Source organism: Eucalyptus grandis, chromosome 7 (genome assembly GCF_016545825.1).
Source record: "Eucalyptus grandis isolate ANBG69807.140 chromosome 7, ASM1654582v1, whole genome shotgun sequence".
NCBI lineage: Eukaryota > Viridiplantae > Streptophyta > Magnoliopsida > Myrtales > Myrtaceae > Eucalyptus > Eucalyptus grandis.
This window is the reverse complement of record NC_052618.1, coordinates 50,528,592-50,551,645: the sequence shown is the minus strand read 5'-3', so window position 1 is coordinate 50,551,645 and position 23,054 is coordinate 50,528,592. Positions and strand designations below refer to the sequence as shown.

The following is a 23,054-nucleotide window of genomic DNA, read 5'->3' as shown; positions in this document are numbered from 1 at the left end:
GACTGAGTTTCGCATTCAACTTATGCTATGCGGAAACAGCAGCAAATTCAAGGAAACACTTGTTATTAATTGTATTTTTTTAGGCTATTTCTTTCCTCTCCTTCCACTCGAGTCATTTCGTCTCTTTGCTTCAGTCATTCTTGGAGGACACACACATATATACATACATAGATATTATTGAACCGTCCTTCATATATAGAAGGCAACATCAATGTGGAAATTATGTTTTTCTAGTATGTTCAACTTGATTGATGAATGTTAGTTTCTATCTATGAATCCGCCTTTTTAAATGAACTAATGACACCCTTTTCTCAAGAAAACTAAGGTCAAGATTAATCTAATTCTAGGTCAACCACTTCAGAGATAGTATCACAGAAACTGAGTCGCAATTCCATTAAAATTTCACATTTTCTCATCTCCAAATTGAAGCAAATTCAATCCTTCCCTTCACCTGAAAATGGGTCCACCGTCCACCTAAGACATGAAAGTCAAAGGGGTCGAAACTCCTGTGCAGACTGAGGAAACATGTTAATCGTAAGCTGAAGAAGATTTTCCCAGAATTTTCTTCCACGACCCTCAAATTTTCCCGGAAAATCATGTTGGCTAATCATTTGAACGGGGAAGTAGCGCAGAACTTGTGGTGTTGCTCACATTGTACCATGACCAGACAGCGAAAGTATATTCTTTCTGTTCTGAAACTAGGGTGCGTGTATCCGGTTGCACATCATGCATGCATACGTACGTACAACTACGTTCGGAGTAGCTTCTCCATGGATGCCGAGTGTCAACCTCTCGCTATCGTCTTCCTTTCCTTTCCTTTGTCCCTCTCCTTCCTCTCCTTTTCTTCCCTTTTCACTCCTTTTCCTTTGTCTTCTTATCTAACTTTGCTATTTGCATCTTATAATTTGAAAAAGCCCCTTAGGTCTTTACGCAAGTACTAGACAAAATTTCATTAAGAAGCAGCTTCACGCTGCATTGCAGTAAGGAAATGAATTGATCCTCGATACCCTATTAGTATGAGTTTACATTAAAATGTGCGTTTTATAAAGTTCCTATCCATTCTAAGTTCACTTTATTGATTATATTTTAGTTCTTACGAGTAAAGATTGCAACTTTCAACACATCATTTTGGGGGAACGTTAGCATGTATACGCTTCAAAACCATAAAATCTTAATCCATTACACATGGATCTTCATCATTGCTCACATGTTAACATCCCAAATATGATTTGTGCAGATGGGCTTTTTCTGTTGTTCTCCATAGATCAAGACTTTTTCAAAGTTAGGTCAAAATCGTTTGAGAGCAAGGGGCATCGGGTTTATTCCTCATATACTCCTTCCTTGTATTATTTAATCGGAACAAATGGGTCTTACCAAGCTTGGCTCATTAGCTTAAGCTTTTACTCATCATTTAAGCACACAACTCAACACACATAATCATTTTTATGCAGGGGTGATCGGTTCTCAATTTGATTCTGTCCAATGGAATGTGACTTTTTTTTTCCAACTGAAGAGTGTTCGTGCACAATGAGAGAGAATGAAAAATCTTAAGATATTGATGGAAGCAACAATGAGTAAAAAGTCATTGTGTCGTATCTTGTGCCACTAAACAATATAATATTTAGTTCACATTTTACTAATGAAATAATTATACACACACACGTAATTCGTCCTATTCGGTCTGATTCCCCTTAGAACCTAGGAATTGGGAACCAGATTGACACTCTCGAGAGTTGGACCCAATCGGCTGGTTCAGTTTGGGCCAATTCAAGCAGCCCATTTTGCACACCCATATTTTTATCTCCTTTTCTTTCCTTTAGAATGGTATATGCTTATCCCTGTTCTGATGCGGATGGTCATCTTAGCATAGAAAGTCAAATCCCGATTCATGCATGACAATGTTTTTTCGACACGGACAGTGACAAACTCGGCTCGGTGGAAAACCTTATTCGGACAAGCCAAGAAAATTTACTTGATGCCCGTCCATGTTCGCTCACCACACAGGACGACCCAATATTTTAACGTTGAACCCGACGATTACTTAAAAAGAAGTTCAACTGACGAAAATTGGGCAACAGTCAAGTTCAAATCTTGATCGTCCATTCCCTCTCGAGGACGACCCCGCTCTACGGAACGCAGTTGCTCTGAAATTCCTCCTGTAACTTCCAAAAGCTTTCTCGATACACATTATTGTCTCTTGCACGTCGATGCCACCGTGTGTCTGAATAGATTTTCACTCTCTCTTCTCTCTCTCAAACCCCACATCGTGAAAATCGAACACGTCGTAATGGATATAAAACTCTTCTATTAACGCCCTCGGAGGAGTGGCCGATGTTAGTCGCCCCTTTTGCATATGGGGCGATTAAATATTTGCAACGGAATAAATAAACATGTCGCTTCTTTGAAAAGGCAAAAAGAAAAGGGGGTAATTATGTATTTGATCGAGCCATCTATGTTTAATTTGCGAAATCGAGCCCGTGACGTGAGATTTAGAGGTGATCGTTTTTCGATTCGGTCCGGTCCCACCAAGAAATCGGGAATCAAACTGAGAGGACCGGTTTCCAATTTTTGGGACTCGGGACCAGACTGGTTGATCCCAAGACCGAGAACTAGACCGGGTCCGGTTTGGTATGGTTTCAATGGGACTAATCACTTTTTCCGGTTTGTATAAAGGAAGAACTGTGTAGGAGTGGGACTCGAATTTTGAGCTGAGCGGGCTGTTTCGGGAGACATTTGTTCTGCGTGTGCTTCGAACTCGCGTGCGGTTTAGTTGCATGCAGCTCTTGTTCTTAAGTGAATTGGCATACTAGAAGCGTCGCTGTGATTCTTAGTGGTGGATTATCCAGGGGACGATAACTCTGTCCTCCCGATTTGTCTTCCAGTATAAAATTTAGTAAAAATGCAAAGTTTAATAGATTCTTTGGAATAAGCATGACGGTGGAATTTGCGAGAGGAACTGAGTGAGGGACTGAGGGAAACTAGGAAAGATTAGGGTTTTTTTTTTAAAATTAAATATATATTATATAATCGATCCGATCTAATCGGTCAGTCCTGATAAGCCAGACTGATAAGCCACCGATTCCAAAAATAGGAACAAGAAACCGGACCATCGCGTGTGAGAACTGCCCAAAATCAGCCAGTCCTGTCTAGTCTGGTTCGGGCAGTTCTCATTGCACATCCATTACTGACTTGGGTAAATTTTTTAGGATGCCAAATGCATCTAGGATCGATATGGGTGGGCTGAGGGGGTCTACATGAGAGGGCCTACACAAACTAGACTATCTTTATATGCCATTAGTAGTTAAATAGTGCCTCACCCGTAGGTGAGTTCGGGCGTACCTGATCATCAGGCACGGAGTCTCCGTAAGCCCCTAGTGCTCCCCCCGGGGTCGAACAAAATATTGCACGGTGCTCAGGCAAAACCCATTTCAATAGCTGATCATATGAGCCGCATGAAAGAATCCGTTTAATTAAGGAAAAATGTTATAAAAAATCCCAAATTATATCTACCGTGATATATTTACTCGAAATTTTCTTTTATAGCAAAACCCACAAACTATGTCTACTATAACACATTCCAATATAAAAAAAATCCCAAACTCATATCTATATAATACATTTACCCTATCAAAGTTCCGTCAGATGATTTTTGATCAAAACAACATTTTTCCTATTCACTTAAACCGCGTGAGTGTCATTTCAACATCAATATAAGTAAATTGTTAATGGTTCTCATTAATAGAACTTTGATGACTGGTAAATTCATCTCATATTTATAAGTTTGAGATTTTTTGTATCACAGAAAGGTAGTTAGGCATTTTTGTGGCTTTTACCCTTTAATAAATGATCTAGATTAAATTATCTGTAGACCATGCAAAAACTTCTCCCCTGGACCTGTTCATCGATCGGGGTTTCCCTTTTCTTTCTTTTTTTTTTTTTTTTCTCTCTCTCTCTTTTCGGCACGTATGGTTGCGCAACCGATGTACTCAAAGCTTTCCTTCCAGGCGTCAGGCAGGATTGGCTTAATTGATCTCAAACCAAATATTTTTGTAGGCTTGACTTTATTTTGGGTCAGAATAGCTTCTTGGGTTTGAAATGCCATACTAATTCAAACTTCCACGTTCGAAAGGGACGGCTAGTTCGGGTCAATCTGTAAACTCAGCAGACCCTTCCTCCTGTCTTCTTGGTCTACTGAAGCTTTTCTTGCTTGCTTCCCTACGTAAAGAAAGTCAAAGTGCAAGGTCGATGCGAACCCTAATCCAATCACGCACGAGTCGTGCAGCTCGTATGTGTTACTGATGAGCGTCTCTTTCTTGGTTATGAGATCCTTACCATGACTTAATCTCCTTCTCGTGCGCTTGCAGCAACATTGTACCGTACCTTGTGCCATTGAACAATATAGTATTTAGTTCATATTTTACTAATGAAATAAATAAATATTTATATAGTCGGTCCGGTCCAGTCCGGTCAGGTTCCCCCTTGGAACTTAGGAATCGAAACCAGATTGACACTCCCAAGAGTTGGGCCCAACCAGCCGGTTCGGTATTAGTCGGTTTAGGCAGTCCGTTTTGCACATTTCTTTTTTTGTTTCTTTTTCTTTCCTTTGGAATGGAATTTGCTTATCCCTATTCTCATGCGGATCGTAATCCTAGCATGGAAAGTGAAATCCCGATTCATGCATGACAATGTTTTGTTATCGACGTGGACAGTGATTAACTCGGCTCGGTGGAAACCCTTATTCCGACGAGCCAAGAAAATTTACGTAATGCCCATCCATGTTCGCTCACCCCACAAGACAAACTAATATTTTAACGTTGAACCCGACGACTTCTTAAAAAGAAGTTCAACTGACGAAAAATGGGGAACAGTCAAGTTCAATTTTTGGTCGACCATTCCCTCGCGAGGACGACCCCGCTCTACGGAACGCAGTTGCTCTGAAGCTCCGCCTGCAACTTCCAAAAGCTTTCTCGATCACATTGTTTATTGCGTGTCGATGCCACCGTGTGTCTCCATAGATTTTCACTCTCTCCCAAACCCGACATCGTGAAAATGGAACACCCCGTAATGGATATAAGACTCTTCTATTAATGCCCCCGGAGGAGTGGCTGGTGTTACTCGCCCCTTTTGCATATGAGGCAATTAAATATTTGCTACAGAATAAATATACATGTCGCTCCTTTGAAAATGCGAAAATAAAAGGTAATTTTGTATTTGATTGAGCCGTCTATGTTTAATTTGCGAAATCGATACATCATCTTCGGTGACCGCGTGATGTGAGATTACTGACTTAGGTAAATTTTTTGGACGCCAAATGCATCTAAGATTGATGTGGGCGGGCTGAGGGGTTCGGTCTACATGAGAGGGCCTGCCCAAACTGGACTATCTGCCTATGCCATTAGTAGTTAAATAGTGCCTAACCCGTTGGTGAGTTTGGGCCTACCTTGATCATCGGCCACGGAATCTCCATAAGGTATTGCACGGGTCCAAGTACTGAATAGGCAAAGCCCATCTCAATTGCTAATCATTTGGGTCGCATGAAGAACCCATTTAATTAGGGAAAAACGTTCGAAAAATAACAAACTATGTTCATCGCAACACATTTATCATTTTTACAGTATAAACCGTAAATTATGCCTATTGTGACATATTTACATTTAACTTTTTCTTGCGACTTAAAAAAATTCCAGATTTGATACTTATATGACACATTTACCCTCCATCAAAGTTCCGTCATATGATTTTTCGATCGAAATAGCATTGTTAATTTTTTTTTTGAGCCACATGAGTGTCATTTCGACAACGTTTTCTTTTTCAGCATCAATGTAGGTAGATTTTTAATGGTCCTCATTGATAGAATTTTGATAGATGGTAAATTTGTCGTACATGTATAAATTTGATATTTTTTATAACTTTTACCCTTTAATAAACGGTCCACATGAAATTGTATGTTTGCCATGCAAAAACTTCTCCCCTGGACCCGCCCATCGATGGGCAGGATTGGCTTAATTGATTGCTTGACTTTGTTTTAGGTCAGAGTAAGCTTCTTGGGCTTGAAAATGACGTATTTATTCAAACTTCCACGTTGAAAGGGACAACGCAAGCAGGAGTTCGGGTCAATCTGTAAACTCTGCGGACCCTTCCTCCTGTCTTCTTGGTCTACTGAAGCTTTTCTTGCTTGCTTCCCCACGTAAAGAAAGTCAAAGTGCAAGGTCGATGCGAACCCTAATCCAATCACGCACGAGTCGTGCAGCTCGTATGTGTTACTGATGAGCGTCTCTTTCTTGGTTATGAGATCCTTACCATGACTTAATCTCCTTCTCGTGCGCTTGCAGCAACATTGTGCTGGGGCTTATTTGGTAACTCATTATACTGAGTAAATTATAGTAGCCAGACATGATCTCATTTTCCCAATGCTGTCTGGAATAACATATGAATGCGAAGTGGTCTCATAAGTTATGATGCGTATTTATTGATGAAAGTGCACTCAGGTCTCATGCGTGCAAATGATACTGGCAAGATTAGCAGCTAAAATATTATGAAATACTCATATAACTAATTAATGTGGAAATAAATTATTGGTAAAACTACGCAAAAAAATTTGGCGTATGTCGAAAGTTGCCAATACCTCAAGATTTGAATTTCTGTAGGAAACTTGTTATAGAAAAGAAAATTTTAGATTTTACTATTAAAACACATAAAATATGAAATAGAATTATCAAAATATAAATTGCCCATAAGTGCAATATTTATCATGTAAGTATTTGCTAATATTTGAGCCTCAAGGAAAAAAATATTCAAAATCTCTATAAGGTAAGAGGTCCTACTCCATTTGCGCGGTGGGTTCACTTCCAATCTTCAAGAAGAAAAATCAATCAAGATTTGAAAACGTATGCGCTTACTTGACTATTTGTGAACTCTTCTCTCTAGTGCAAGCTTTATCTGGTACAAAAAAGTCTATTGTGGTAATAAAGAAATAAGACTTTGAATTTGAAATCAGACTTTTCAGCGTAACTTACTACATAGATTATCATAATTTATAATTTCGCGATACTAAAATCTGAGCCAAGCCATAGAAAGATGAATAGCTGACTGAGCTTCCCATCCAACTTATGCCATTTGGAAAAAACAGCAAATTCAAGGAAATGCTAGCTATTAATAATGTTATTTTGGGCTATTCCTTTCCTCTCCTTCCACTCAAGTCATTTCGTCCCTTCGCTTTAGTCATTCTTGGAGGACGCGCACACACACATATTCACACACATATTATTGAACCGTCCTTCATATATAGAAGGCAACGCCCATGTGGAAATTATGTTTTTCTAGTATGTCAACTTGACTAATGACTCGGTTAGGTTCTATCTATGAACCAGCCTTTTTATATGAACTAATGCCACCATTGTTTCAAGAAAACAAAGGTTGAAATTTATCAAATTCTATTGTTCTCCAACGACGAAGACATTTTCAAAGTCAGGTCAAAATCGTGCGAGAGCAAGAGCCATCGGGTTTATTTCTCATATTCTCCTTCCTTGTATTCTTTAATGGGATCAAATGGATCTTTACCGATCATGGCTCAGTAGCTTAAGGTTTTACTTATCGTTTAAGAACTCAACTCGACATACAGTCATTTTTGTCACCTTTTCTTTACTTTAGAATATGCTCCTCTCATGCGGATCGTAATCTAGCATGGAAAGTGAAATCCCAATTCATGCACGATAATGTCTTTTCGACGCGGACAGTGACAAACTCTGCCCGGTGAAACCCTATTGCGACAAGCCTAGAAAATTTACGTAATGCCATGTTCGGTTATCACACAAGACAACCTAATATTTTAACGTTGAACCCGAAAAATTTGCAAGACGAATTCAACTGACGAAAATGGGCAACAGTCAACTTCAAATCTTGATCGTCCCTTCCCTCTCGAGGACGACCCCACTCTACGGAACGCAGTTGCTCTGAAGCTCCGCCTGTGACTTCCAAAAGCTTTCTCGATCACATTGTTTATCGCACGTCGATGCCACCGTATGCCTCCATAGATTTTAACTCTCTCTCTTCTCTCTCTCAAACCCCTCATCGTGAAAATAGGACAGCCGTAATGGATATAAGACTCTTCTATTAACGGCCCCGGAAGAGTGGCTGATGTTAGTCGCCCCTTTTGCATATGAGGCGATTAAATACTTGCAACGGAACAAATAAACATGTCGCTCCTTTGAAAAAGGCAAAAAGAAAAGGGGTAATTTTGTATTAGATCGAGCCATCTATGTTTAATTTGCGAAATCGAGCCGTCATCTTTGCTGACCGTGTGCGTGAGATTACCGACTTGGGTAAATTTTTGGATGCCAAATGCATGTAAGATTGATATGAGAGGGCCTACCCAAATCTGGACTATCCGCCTATCATTTAGTAGTTAAATAGTGCTTAACCCGTTGGTGAGTTTGGGCCTACCTTCATCATCGGCCATGGAATCTCCATAACATACTGCACGGGTCCGCGCACCGAATAGGCGAAGTCCATCTCGATCTCGATCACTCATCATGTAGGCCGCACGAAGAACCTATTAAATGGAGAAAATTGTCACAAAAAATGCCAAATTATATTCATCACAACACATTTATCATGATTTTTTTTTACAGTAAAAATCACAAACTATGCCTACTGTGACACATTTACCTTTAATTTTTTCTCGTGATATAAAAAATCTAGACTTATACGTATGCGGCACATTTATCCTCCATCAAAGTTTCGTTAAATGATTTTTCGGTCGAAATAGCGTTGTTATTATTTTATTTAAGCCACATGAGTGTCATTTCAACAACATTTGGTTTTTCGGCATTAATATAGGTAGATTTTTAATGATCCTCATTGATAAAACTTTGATGGATGGTAAATTTGTCACATAAGTACACATTTGAGATTTTTGGTAACTTTTTCCCGTTAATAGATGATGGAGATGAAATTGTACGTGGGCCACGCAAAAACTTCTCCCTTGGACCCGTCCATCGATGGGCAGGATTGGCTTAATTGATCTCGAAACAAATATTTTTTTAGGCTCGACTTTGTTTTAGGTCAGTATAGCTTCTTGGGTTTGAAATGCCGTATTGATTCAAACTTCCACGTTGAAAGGGACAACGCAAGCAGTAGTTTGGTCAATCTGTAAACTCTGCAGACCTTTCCTCCAGTCTTCTTGGTCTACTGAAGCTTTTCTTGCTTGCTTCCCTACGTGAAGAAAGTCGAAGTGCAAGGTCTATGCGAACCCTTGCCAAATCACCAACGAGTCGTGCAGCTTGTATGTGTTACTGATGAGCATCTCTTTCTTGGTTATGAGATCCTTACCATGACTAAATCTCCTTTTCGTGCGCTTGCTGCAACGTTGTGATGAAGCTTATTTGGTAACTCATTATACCGAGTAAATTACACTAGCCAGACATGATTTCATGTTCCCAATGTGGTCTGAAATAACATACAATGCAATGTGGTCTCATAAGTTTTGGTACATACTGAGGAATGTACACGTGCGTCGTGTGCATGTAAGTGATATTGGCAAGATTAACGAGCTATAACATTATTAAATACTTATATAACTAATTAATGTAGAAAGAAATTATTGGTAAAACTATACCAAAGAAATTGGGGTATGTGGAAATGTATCAACACCTCAAGATTTGAATTTTCTTTAGGAAAGTTGTCATAGGATAGAAAAATTTTAAATTTTAATATTGAAACACGTAAAAGATGAAATAGAATTATTAATATATGCATTCGCCCATGAGTGCAATATTTATCATGTAAGTATTTGAGGATGTTTGAGCCTAAAGGGAAAAAGATTTGAAATTCCTAAAAGGTAAAGAGGTCCCACTCCATTTTCGCGATAGGTTCGCGGTAGGTTCACGGTAGGTTCAGTTCCAATCTTCAAGAAGGAAAATCAATGAAGATTTACAAACATATGCACTTTACTATCTGTGAACTCTTCTATTTGTTGCGTGTTTTATCTGGTCAAACAAAAGGTCTATTACAATATTAAAGAAATAAGACTTTGAATTAATCAGACTTTCGACGTAACTTACTACATCAACTATCATATTTTGCAATTTCACAACACTAATATCCAAGCAAAGATGAATAGCAGATTGAGCTTCCCATAACAGACCGCCCAAAGTAGGAAGTGCCCAAATCAAACCGAACCAGCCTATTGTGACCCATTCCCAAGAGTGTTAGTTCGGTCCTGGTCCCTAAAAGTGGAACTGGTGTTTTGGCAGTCCGGTTACATATACTTTTTTTATTTTTATTTTTTTCAAAAAAAGATGTGGGTTTAATTTATTATTTCCAAGGAAATGGGAGCCTGTAATTGAACAATAAAATATCCATATAGAAGCATAGGATTTGTTTTGAGCTCAATTTGCTTCTGGTCATGCTTTGGACAATAAAGTATATGGATGAAAATGTGAAAAGAAAAAATAGTGACTGGTTTTATTGGACTGAAACTAGAACCGGATTGGACTGAGAACCGATCACCAATAGTTCAAACACTCAATACACATAATCATTTTTGTCTCCTTTTCTTCCCTTTGGAATATGCTTATCCCTATTCTCATGCGGATCGTAATCTAGCATGGAGAGTGAAATCCCGATTCATGCGATGACAATGTCTTTCGACGCGGACAGTGACAAACTCTGCTCGGTGGAAACCCTATTCCGACAAGCCAAGAAAATTTACGTAATGCCCATGTTCGGTTATCACACAAGACAACCTAATATTTTAAGTTTTAACGTTGAGCCCGACGACTTCTTAAAAAGAAGTTCAACTGACGAAAATGGGCGACAGTCAAGTTCAAATCTTGATCGTCCATTCCCTCTCGAGGACTCCCCCGCTCTACGGAACGCGGTTGCTCTGAAGCTCCGCCCTAACTTCCAAAAGCTTTCTCTATCACATTGCTTATTGCCTACTCAGGTATGCGTCGATGCCACCGTGTGTATCCTTAGATTTTCGCTCTCTCTCTCTCAAGCCTCACATCGTGAAAGCATGGAATAGGACATTTTTTCATCTGGGTATCTCCTAGATTATGCCAATAATGTAGCTGTCAGTCATTTGACACGGTTCGTTAGTTAGTTAATCTACTTGGTTTTTATTAAGTAATTTTCGCTCAATCTTCTTGGGTATCAGTCCTATATTCAGTTGATGAGTCCAAAGGACAGCTCTTGGCGCTTGGAAGTGTCCAAAATGCAATTATTATTTTGGCACACGCAAGAATGTAGTCACAGATGTGACTAATTTTTGGTTGGTTTTATTGCTTTTTGGAGCCCGAATAGAATTTATTTGTTTTAAGTGAATTGTCATGGAGATTGTTAATGGTTTCAAAGGTGAAGCTTCTTTGTACCTTCCTTTCCTTAGTGGTGGGCCGATCTTGACTTCCCACATAGTTCCTGCTGGTTTAGCCGAGTACTGTTTGCTGTATATATAAACATAGCAAGTTTTGGAGACTTTTTACATGAACTTTAAGTGCTTTTGATTCTCTGGTGATGTTGAAGAGGCAATTTCAGGAGGAGGATAAAGAGGGCAGTCCTGGTTTTTCGGCTCAAGGATCAAAAAGAAGGCCTAACACTAAGTAGTATATCTTTGCTAAGGGCCACTGTATTCCTATTTTAGTGTCTGTGACCGTGGATTACTAAAACAGACCCTTATTCGGATTCTGATAACTTTGCAGTTATTGGAGAAATGTGACCGGAGGGCTTTCGCCAGAGGAATTTGCATCTCTTTTGGAGCCTCTCTTTCGGAAAGTGGTATGCTATGCTTTTCAGTCCCTAGCTGTGTTGCTTGAGGAGAACTCAAGTCTAGTTCTTCACCTATTGATTTAGATTTCATATTACTGCTAAGCTTAGTATGTGACTAATCAGTTTTTTCTGTATGATGTTCAGTCAGCATGTCATAGATGTAGTTTGAATTTCTACTGAGAAGGTTGTTTCCTAGTGGTGATTTGGATGTTTGGTCAGCAGAGTGGGCTTTTGATATAGGTCGCTTCCCTTATAATCACCAGCATAGATAGCTCAGGCAAAGTGTTTCATCATAAAGATGTAGAGGTTTTTGTCCATGTCTTGCTACTTAAAAGATATTTCATGGAGTCTGGATGTGCTCTACTATTGTTTATTAAGAATGTTCCCATCATATGTTTCTGAAGTGATTTGTTTGTTGGGTTCATCTCCATGGATTAAAGATATCTGAATCTCTGAATCGTGTTCCCATAACTATATTCCAAACATGAAATGTTCTTTGTTGCCCCTGACCTCTGTATTTTTCATGAAGCGAGTGAATTTTTTCAACGGATGATCAAATGAATCCTTCCTTTTTCTAGCTATTATTTTGATAGGTATGCTATGCAGAAGTTCCTTGTATTTGAAAATATTACTCCCTTGGAATGTAAGATTTACCCTGCATGTAGTGTAACCAAGTCAGTTTGTGATCGTGAGGCTAAACAGGTTGAAACTATAGGTATTGTTAGAAAATTTTACTTTGACTCTGATTTAGATTCTGCATCAAGCAGGTTCGTGAGGAAGTGGAACGTGTGATCTCGTGCTTTCAGGATCCGCTGTTGAGGTCAGTGTTCCTGGGAATCAGAGGAAGCCATATTGATCTTCTTTCATATTAGTATTATCATACTAGACACAGCAATCTGGTTTCAAGTTCAAGATAAGTTGTTTTCCGACATCATATCGACGCTTTAACATCCCTTATGCACAGAGAATTTATCTATTTCTAGTCTATATCGCAGAATGCCATCTAATCCCATTGGAACTTCTGAAGCAAGCAGTCTGCGACTGCAATTTGTTACCAAAGTACCGGCAACCATCTTCACTAGCAGTCAGATAGAAGCCGAGGACGGTACACCTCTCTGGATTGAACTAGTCGATGGCAGGACAAATGATAGGATTACAAGTGGGTCCCTATCTTTGATAAAGATCGAGATTGTTGTCCTTGATGGCGATTTCGGGTTGGACGAGGAAGAGGATTGGACTGAGAATGAATTCAATTGCAATATCGTTCGCGAAAGGGAAGGGAAAAGGCCACTGATAACCGGGGAGCTGACTGTGATGCTGCAAGGAGGAATTGTTTGCCTCCGTAATTTAGTCATTACTGACAACTCGAGCTGGATGAGAAGTCGGAAATTCAGGTTAGGAGCTCGAGCTGTTCAAAAGGTTTCAGCAGAAATAAGAATAAGGGAAGCAAGAAGTGAAAGTTTCGTCGTTAAGGATCATCGAGGAGAGCGTAAGTTTACAATGCCTTGGTTTCGATGCCTTCCATATGACAATAACATTTTGATTTTTTACAACCAATTCTTGATTCTCTTTGAGGACCCTAATAAGACTTCAAAACATTTACAAGTTTGCTCTGCTATGTGCAGTTAACAAGAAGCACCATCCTCCATCACTGAGTGACGAAGTGTGGCGTTTAGAGAAAGTAGCCAAAGATGGCACTTTACAGAAGCGCATGGCTTTGAGAGGAATCAACACTGTTCAGGATTTCCTCCAGCTGCACGAAGCCGATGCACCCTCTCTAAGAAATGTAGTGACCATTTCTCTTCGAGCTTGGCTAATTTCCCTTTTTCCTGTACATTACTCTAAGCATTGTTAACTATCAAATCGTGCTACTTCTTTCGTGGTGCGATTATTTCAGATACTTGGCAATGGGATCCCCAAGCGGACATGGGAGACGATTGTCAGACATGCTAGCACCTGTGCGGTCAACGATAACAAGATGTACGCTTTCTACCAAGCTTCGAACAAGGCCAGTATACTTTTCAATTCAGTATTGAAAGTAGCTCAAGCAACACTCAACGGCCAAATTTACCAGTCCGTAGACAAATTGACCCAGTCTCAGAAGGTACATAAATCATAAACGGAAACTTTTCTTTCTGGTAGCTTAGTGTGATTCTAGCTGGACCTATAGATGGGCCTGTATTTATCGGACTAGTCCATTTCCATGGCAGAATATATACCACAAGCACTTCTCTTAAAATATTATTTGTCTGATTTTGGACTTGAGTGTATTTGCTGCCCGGTCGACAGATTTTGGTACAGAATTTGAAATGGCTAGCTTACAATAACAAGAATCAGTGGGTGGCGCTCGATGCCCTACCCAACATCACTCCTCCGAGAGTCCTGACCAACTTGCCTACAGAGCCGTCAATCGGCCTGAGCCCGCCTCTTCATCATCTAGATTACACGGTCCTAAACCGAGGTAAGTGATGTTACATAACTTCTGTCTCTCTTTGTCTTCATGGCCTTCTTCATCTTTCATAGTTTAGCGTTCCTATTTCTTTATTGGCACATCCACCATTTTGCTCATTTATGGTAGCTGAAACTGAACCGCTTCTTTATTAAGATAGACCAGAAGTAACTCCTGAATTTAATTACTCATTGGCTTCAACATCACACTGCTGCAATGTCACAGAGAACAGGCAATTAGATTGTCTGGGGCCACAGAGTCATATCACCGCAAAAATCTTTAACCCAACCAGAGCAAACAGCTTAGCAAGGCAGGACTTTTCGTCCAGTTTTAGTGCCGGCGAAAGCAGTCATCATCCCAGTTACTCACGAGGACTGTTTGCGCCGAACATCCATCCATCTCCTGAGGAGCTTTTCAAAGCGCCATCTCCTGTCCCTGGCATTTTGATGTGGACACCAGAGCATACTTTCGTCATCGAATCGAGTGGCGGGGCAGATTTCGGGATCTGTCCACCTTGCACGGATTATGGAGTCCGCAAGTCTAGGATTTCAAGGCCCAGGGCGGCATGGTGCAAGATCCGTGCCGTTGTGAAGTGGGGATCGGTTCGGCGAATTGTGGCTGCGAAGAGAACGGCAATGTTCAATCTTGCACATTATTAAGATGTATGCATGGAAACTCCCACCTCCAAGAGAAATTTCGGTGCCCCAAGAGCGCGAAGCTCTCTTCTACACAATCCAATCTTCATGGGCGAAGTATCCTTATTCTTACTTAAGAAGAAAAGGAAACTCATAATGCTTGACATGCAATGATTGGTTTGGACGGATGAGAATTTCGTTTTCGGGGAGCACCAAATTTCTCCAATGCATCTAAGTAGCAACTGCCCTAGATGCATCAATTTCTTATTTTGACTAAGCATCTAAGGATAAGTGCCAATAGAACGTGTCTTCTTTGTATACATCACGCAAGCTGGTGTTATAAAGTACCTCAGTGCAAGGGTTCTTCTTCAAGAATTGTAAGCCTTTTTGTTTTCTTCTTCAAGAATTGCTTGGCATTTTGTTCGTGCCAACCCGCCAATCTCTTGTTTGTGAATTTATTGCTCTAACATACTCAGCAGACCTTTCTTTGCTTCACAGGTGGATTAACTAAACATGAATTGACCATCAAGGTAAGTGGTCCAATATTAAAATGAATCGTCCGCCTTCCACAAGAATACGAGTTTGATTCTTGTCATGAGTAAACCTTTGAATTGCTTGTGCTAAGTTATCTACCTATCGTGCCTTATATGGAGAGACTTTATGGCTGATAGTATTTTCATAGAATTATTGATGATGAGCTCGATAACTTTGGATCCTCGAGTCATAGTGGTGTGAAATAGTTATGGCTCAAACTAAGTAGTCCTATCAAGTATAAGACTCTTATGATAATGCTTAGTAATGTACAGGAGCATACTGATTAGCATGAGTTGACAAGCTAACAAGGTGTCTAATTGACTTCATGAATGAGAAAATCAAAAGAGTATAAGTAAAAGAATGAGATTAAAAAGTAGGGTTTAAGCCATAGGTGATTTTGGGCCTATCTTGATCATTCCTAGAGATTCCCAAATTAGTCAATCTTTTGAACTACTGCTGAATTCATGAGCAAACAAGAGACGACCTAGTGAACTAAGGAGGTTCTATATCATCGAAACGCTTTTTAATGGAACTTTAGCTTCAACAGGTCATCATTCACCATCATATCCCAGGGCTCGACTTGGAAAAGCAATGGATTCCGCCCATAATGGGACTGGGCTAGCTTATAAATTTATAATGAATAATCTAATGATTGAGTCTAATTAAGTATGATTATATGTGTGATAGAATATATTATACTAGAATTATCAATGAACCCATAATATCATATTGGGGAGGAAGATTAGAATAAGAGATCGATCGAAAAGCAAGGATATGGGCTCATGTGAGTAGGAAATCCAAATCCAGGGTAATACTAGCAAAAACATCTCTAAACAAGATTCAGACACCATGTCAAATAAAGGGTTTCCAATCCTACCCGCAAAGGAAGGGAAACGAATACTCACTTCACAAGGCCGGCCACTTCCCCCTAATGGAAAAACACATTACATTAGACTGAACGCCATGTAGGCGAAGCCATCTCAACTGTTAATAATATTTGTCGCACGGTGAGGCCCGCATAATCAACGCTTTGGATGATATTAGCTTACATCGTCTGTAGACCATACAATAACTTCTCCTCTAGACCCCTCGGGGTTTACATATCTTATCTTATCTTTTGCACGGATAGTTATCAACAAACGTATTAAAAGACGAGCTGGTTTCAAGCGGGTCAGGCTGGATGGCTTTTCAGCCAACGAAAAGGAAATGAAAAGAAGAGCTTCATTAGTCTCAAAACAACTATTTAGCTTGACTTTTATGGTCAGGACAGCTTCCAACCTGGAAAGGCCTCGTTGATTCGGACTTCCACGTTTGGAGGGACGCAGGCACCGTGGTTCTTCAGGTCAATCAGTAAATTCTGCAGCAACTTCCTCTTGTTTTCCGGTCTCCTGGAGCTTCTTGCTTGCTTCTCTACGAAAGCAAGTCAAGCGAATGGTCAATGCGAACTAAAAACCAAATCATATGCGACTTAATCATATTTGAGTCGCATATGATTTTCGTACGCTCTCATATCCATGGTTGTGATACATAAATCTACACGTAAAAATGAATATTCTTGTTCATACATATGCATAATATCATATCCATTTAGAGGATTGAGGCTACATTTATTTCGTAGAAAATAAATGATTTAGAAAATATTTTTCAAGAAAATAATCACTTATATCATTTAAAATAATTATTCATAAAAATATTTTCATCATCCACAATATATTTTCCCCACAAATTTTTGGCACTAATTGCAAGTTGCCCCAACTATTTGATTTTCGCAATTTTCCCCTAAAAGTTTTGAAATTGGTTGCAATGTCTTCCTCATGGTTGACTCTAGCCAGTTTTCATGAAAAGGGCTACAGTTGTTTTTTTTTTTTTTTGAATCTAGCCCATACCAGTAAGAAAATCAATCAAATAACCAAACCTCGTCCAAACTTTCGAAGGTGTCATGTAATCAGCCAAAATTTGCATTATCATTTTTAAAAAAAAAAATGACCTATTAGAACTTGTAACATCGGGTAAAGCATAAAGCAAACCGAGATATGCAGAAAAAAAAATCCTAATACTATAAAAAATAAATATAATTTGCATAATTTGGTCATTAGCACAAATTAACATGTTTACTCTTAAACCCAATTATTTTGCTTGTTAAATAAAAGATATGATGTTATAACGTTAACATTAGTTTATAGGAAACATAACACGAGTATCAAATCTCGATTCAGCGTGACAATGTGCCAAATTTTGTTATTTATTACTAAATCATAATAAATATCTTACCTCTAGATGGTCCTTGTGTGAGCAAATACTTGTGAATCAGAAGAAACGATTTTATAATTTCTACCATCAATTAAATTGGAAAAGAAATATTTTTTTGAGAGAGAGGGACGAGTCTAGCATGTGGTAGCCGCTTGTAGAGGCTACCCAATTGCCACACACGGGAAGAAAAACACCTAAAGTGCAGGTAGACATATAAGTGTCAAAACTTCTAAAATGCATATTTAAATGCCACTTTTTTTTTTTTTAGAATTGGTCACTTTAATGTCAATTTCAGCAAAACTTGTTAGAAATCTGACATTATATTATTTTATTAATAAATACCATCTATGTGGCTTGTTGAAATGTCTACTCAATAATCATTGTCTCAAAACGACGTCATTTTGGCCACAAATTTGATTTTTAATGTAAATATTAATTAAATTAAATTTAAACAATTAAGTTTAATTTAATTAATATTTACATTAAAAATCAAATTTGGACCAAAAAGACATCATTTTTGTTAATTTAGTCACGTCAGCATCATGTGAATTTATATATATATATATATATATATATATATATATATATATATATATATTTTAAAGAAATGCCACATTATTTAAAATTCTTGTTGTTAGCACTTAAATGTCCATTTACTTTTCTGATTTGGGCACTTAAGTATATCTTTAGAAGTTTTGACACTTAATGTTCACCCGTGATAGGTTTTGGCACTTTGAGGGTGCTTCACCCCATGCACATGTATCGGGCAAAGGTAGAACAACCCTCAATTAAGTAGCTTGCACCGATCTCGGATGGAGATTGGATTGAAAATTTGGTCAAGATCAATGTTGATGTGACTTTGGGAACTCATTTCAATACTCCAAGTAGAACATTGAAAAAGAAAATGAAAAGTTTGGAGACAACCGACCAAGAGTCAAAACCTAAGGGGTGAAATGTAATTTGTCATTAGCTGTTAGATTTTCTCACCATAAGACAGCAAATTAATCATGCTACGAACACATGGACGGAGTCAATACCAGAGGAACATTGCAACTGGTTTCAAGACTTGAGGGGAGACATTGCAAAACTGAAAGGTCATGGACAATTAGCAATGAATGTTAAATTTTGAGGTGCAATTCTAATTTACCCGTCTCTCACCCAACCACATGCATGAAAGGATAGCTATTGCATAGTTGTATTGAAAGTTTCCAAAAAAATTTCCAACAACAATGTTGTGACGACTTGAAATTTTTGCAGATGGTTGTATTTTAATGATGACCAAAGTTTCTTGATTGTTACTGTGAATAAGGTTTTAATATGCATATCATATCATTTATATATTGTTGCGTTTTACATAAATTAGCCTAAATGAACATCTCTCTCTCTCTCTCTCTCTCTCTCTCTCTCTCTCTCTCTCTCTCTCTCTCTCTCTCTCTCTCTATATATATATATATATAATGGGGTGCTTATCATGACTTATCTCCTTCGCGTATACTCGCAACACAGACTATCTAGCTGTCCTGAGGCTTATTTAACTCATTATACTTAATAGATTACACTTACTATACATGATTTCACATACCCCAATGTAGTTTAAAACAAAGTATGAATACCATGTGGTCGTATAAGTTATGATGTATTATACTAGCAAATGTGTACATGTCTTGCATGCTTGCGAAAAATTGATAATTAGGAAAATAGTTTATCATGAAATATCTGAGTATTTCATATAAAAAGTAATAATCAGTAAAACTATCATGAAGAAGTTGTGTATGTGAAAAGGTAAATATATCTCAAGATTTGGTTTTTCTTTAATAAGGTTGTTACAGGATAGAAAGAGTTAAATTTTGATGTCGAAACTTGTAAGAGATAAAATAGAATTATGAATTTGCGCTTGTGAGCATGGGTACAACATTGCCAAATAAGTATTTGAGGATTTTTGAAAATGCGGGTCCCATATTATTCTTGCGGTGGGTTCACGTTCTAATCTTCAAGATGGAAAATCAAATCAAGACCTTTGAACATGCTCGCTTACTTTACTATTTTGTTGAACTCCCCGGCTGCAAGGTCTTACCTAGTCAAGCAAAATGTCACTTGCAGTACTAAAGAAATGAGATTTTGAATTTGAAAGGAGAGGTGTCACCTACAATACTAAAGAAATAAGACTTTGAATTTGAAATTAGACTTTCAGCATAACTTACTACACAAAATAAGATACTTTCAAAATTTCTCGACACTAACATCTTAGCCATGTCGCAGACAGACTAATAGTTGGTTAAGCTTTACATTCATCTTATGTTATATGAAAACAGCAACAAATTCAATTAAAAACCTTTCATTTTGTCGAAGATAGCATTTTTCGGATTGTTCCTTCCCTTTCCTTTAAGTTGAGTCACTTCATTCCTACGCTTTCGGCCCATTTTTGGACATATATGGTGCAAAAACATAGAGGACATACATAGATACATTCATATATAACTGAATCGTGCCTACATATATAGAAAGCAACGTCCATGTGGAAATAACGGGGCTTGTGAAGATTAACGTAGTCACAAGCCATCTGGATTTCTATGTTTTTTCTAGTATGTTCAACTTGACTGATCAGCCGTCAAGTTCTATGAACATGCCTTTTATATGAACGAATGATATCTTTTTTTTTTCAAGAAAATAAAGGCTCAATTAATATAATTCTAGGGAAAAGAATATTTGAAATGCAAAAATTGGTGTATAGAGATATTCAAGTGCAAAAAGTTATGAACGATATTCATAAGTGTTACTTTCTTTGAAAAATTGAACACCTTAATGTCAAGTCTAGCGACCTTGGTCGGAAATCCTACATGGCAAATTTTTATTAATATAGCTCGCCTACGTGGCTTGCTAGAGAGCTTAGTTAGCAAAGAAGAGGTAAAACGACGTCGTTTTGCTTTGGATTTGAATTTTAATATAAATATTAATTAAATTTAATTTAAAATTAAATTTAGAAAAAGGGGGGAGGAGTTGCAAATCAGTGAGAGCTGTGCAAGACATTGTTGTTGTCACCCCACCGTCATTGGCCCTTGTCGGATTTGGCCAGCCCTCCATGGTCGCCAACAGCAAGGGCTTGCATAGCCCTCGACATTCTACCTTCCCCCTCCTCCCCCTTCCCTCTTTTATTTTTTATTATTATAAATTTAGTTTTAAATTTAATTTAATTAATATTAAAATTCAAATTCAAATTCAAAGCAAAACAACGTTGTTTTTGGCTTATATAGCCAACTCAATGTGCAAAATGACATCGTTTTGCACTTGTTTGGCCGAAAAAATACTATGTCAACATTTTGGCTGGATTTTGTCATCGGTAACACTTAACTAATCCATTGTGCTTCGATTTTGGCATTTAATGGCGCATTTGGTAACGATTTTGTTCCCGAGAACAGATTTTGATTAGAAATGATTCTTTTTTATTATGTTTCCTAGAATAATTTCTAAGTATTTTAAGCCATTTGGTAACTATCCAAAATTTCTGATTATGGAATAGAATTGCGTTTGGTATCGTGTTTATTGATTATGTTCCAAATCAATTTCGTTTAATTTTTAAATATTCTTTTTTACATTTTTCCTTTTTCTCCTATTCTTCTTCTTCTTCTTCTTCTTCTTCTTCAAGTGGTCGGTTGCCGAATTGGCAACCGACCAGACAAGGGCCAGCGACCTCACTGGAGCGTCGCCGGCCCTCAACGAGGCCAACCCTCACTGGTGGCTAGGCTGGCCTTGCTGGGGTGGGTGAGACTTGCCTGGCCATCGACGGGGCTAAGCGAGGACCGCCTAGCCACCGGTGAGGCTCACCCAGCCTTGCCGGTGGCTAGGCAAGCCTTGTTGAGGCTAGGTGAGGCCGACCTAGCCACCGGCGAGGCTGGGTGAGCCTTGCCGGGGTTGGGCAAGGTCCGCCTTGCCGGTGGCTATGCTTGCCTCTGGCGAGTTCACCGAACCTCGCTCTAGCCTAGCGAGCTCGTCAGACCGATTGCCAGCAACCAACAGATAGTGGCGACGAATGACAACCGCGAGATGGCGGTAGATGAAGAAGAAGAAAAAAGGGAAGAAGACTTGATTCTTAGATTTATTCCCGGGAATTAGAATAAACTTTTTTTTTATTCTTGATTCTACTCCAAATCTATTCTCGGGAATAAAAAATTTACCAAACGTGATTCTGTTTCCAAACTACTCCCGGGAACAAAAAATCAGAATCAATTACTATTGGGTTGGTTACCAAACAGAGCCTTAGTGTACTTTTCCAAACTTTTAGCATTCAAGTGTCTTCCGTGCTGAATTTTGGCACTCTAGATGTCATTTCCTCTACAATTCTAGGTCAACCTACTTTAAAGGTAGTAACACAGAAACTGAGTTTGAATTCAATTGAAATTCCACTGTTCTCATCTCCAAGTTCTGGTGTAGACTGAGCAAACGCGTTTATGATATGCTGAAGAAGATTTTCCCTGAATGTTCTTCCACGCCCTTGAATTTTCCCGGAAAATCATCTTGGCTAATTATTCGAACTGGGAAGTAGCACAGAAGTTGCGATGTTACTCTTGGACTAAACCATGACCAAACAGTCACTGTTCTGAACTAGGGTGCATGCTTCGGACTGCACATCATACATAAATACATACTTTTGTCCATATATACGTACATACATAGTGTAAGTAATGGCTAGGGTTTCACTGTCGTAAGGTGTGTCTTCGACATTTAGATCTTCTGTCATCGCACGCATGTTGACATCCCCATGTTGTTCCTGGAAATTGTCATTTTCTATTGTTTTCCATTGACGAAGACATTTCAACCTTAAGTCAAGATCGGGTGAGAGCAAGGGGCAGCGGGTTTATTCCTCATATTCTCCTTCCTTATTTCCTTTATTGCCCGCATGCTTTTCGAGTATGATTTCTATATCAGATGATAATAAGGTCAAATTGCTCGTGCCAAGCTTGGCTTAATAGGTCAAGGTTTTCATTATTGTTTAAATGGGCTCGTCCCCTTTTTTTGACAAAATGGGCTCGTCCCCTTAAAAAAATAAAAAAAACCAACTTTAAGTTTAATTCTCATTCTATCATAACTTTTTTGGGTCAATATTATGAAAAACCTTAAATTAGTATATTTGTGACAAATTTATCCCAAACTAATTTTTTTACTACAAAAAGAAAAAGAAAAAGAAACTTCAACTTAGTACATTTGTAGTAAATTTACCCTCGTTAATTTTTGTTAAATTTAATTAATACCACAAAAACCCACAAACCATCAAACGAATAGTAAAGTCTCAAATTGATATACATGTTAAATGCGATGTGTTATCAAATTCAACAAATTGATAATAAAATTAAATGGAAATTAACGATGGGTAAATTTGTTATAAGTTTACAAATTTGAGATTTTTGTGATAAAAAAAATTAATT

At 38.4% G+C, this 23,054-nt stretch overlaps 1 protein-coding gene across 1 annotated transcript; it reads left to right on the top strand.

The window, feature by feature from the left end:
- The first annotated feature begins 11,500 nt into the window (after positions 1 to 11,500).
- LOC104435220 (calmodulin-binding protein 60 D-like) lies at positions 11,501 to 15,280 on the top strand. Its single transcript, XM_018863924.2, has 8 exons — positions 11,501 to 11,600; positions 11,700 to 11,775; positions 12,534 to 12,586; positions 12,762 to 13,255; positions 13,392 to 13,552; positions 13,664 to 13,870; positions 14,056 to 14,227; positions 14,441 to 15,280. The coding sequence occupies exons 1-8, from the start codon at positions 11,515 to 11,517 to the stop codon at positions 14,872 to 14,874; spliced, it is 1,683 nt and encodes a 560-aa protein (XP_018719469.2). The 5' UTR covers positions 11,501 to 11,514; the 3' UTR covers positions 14,875 to 15,280.
- Positions 15,281 to 23,054: the final 7,774 nt, after the last annotated feature.

Excerpts from the sequence above, each read along its gene's own strand:
- LOC104435220 (XM_018863924.2), top strand. The coding sequence starts at position 11,515 with ATGTTGAAGAGGCAATTTCAGGAGGAGGATAAAGAGGGCAGTCCTGGT. Across the intron at positions 11,776-12,533 it reads AGCCTCTCTTTCGGAAAGTG|GTTCGTGAGGAAGTGGAACG; the intron begins GTATGCTATGCT and ends TGCATCAAGCAG. Across the intron at positions 13,256-13,391 it reads TAAGGATCATCGAGGAGAGC|TTAACAAGAAGCACCATCCT; the intron begins GTAAGTTTACAA and ends TGCTATGTGCAG.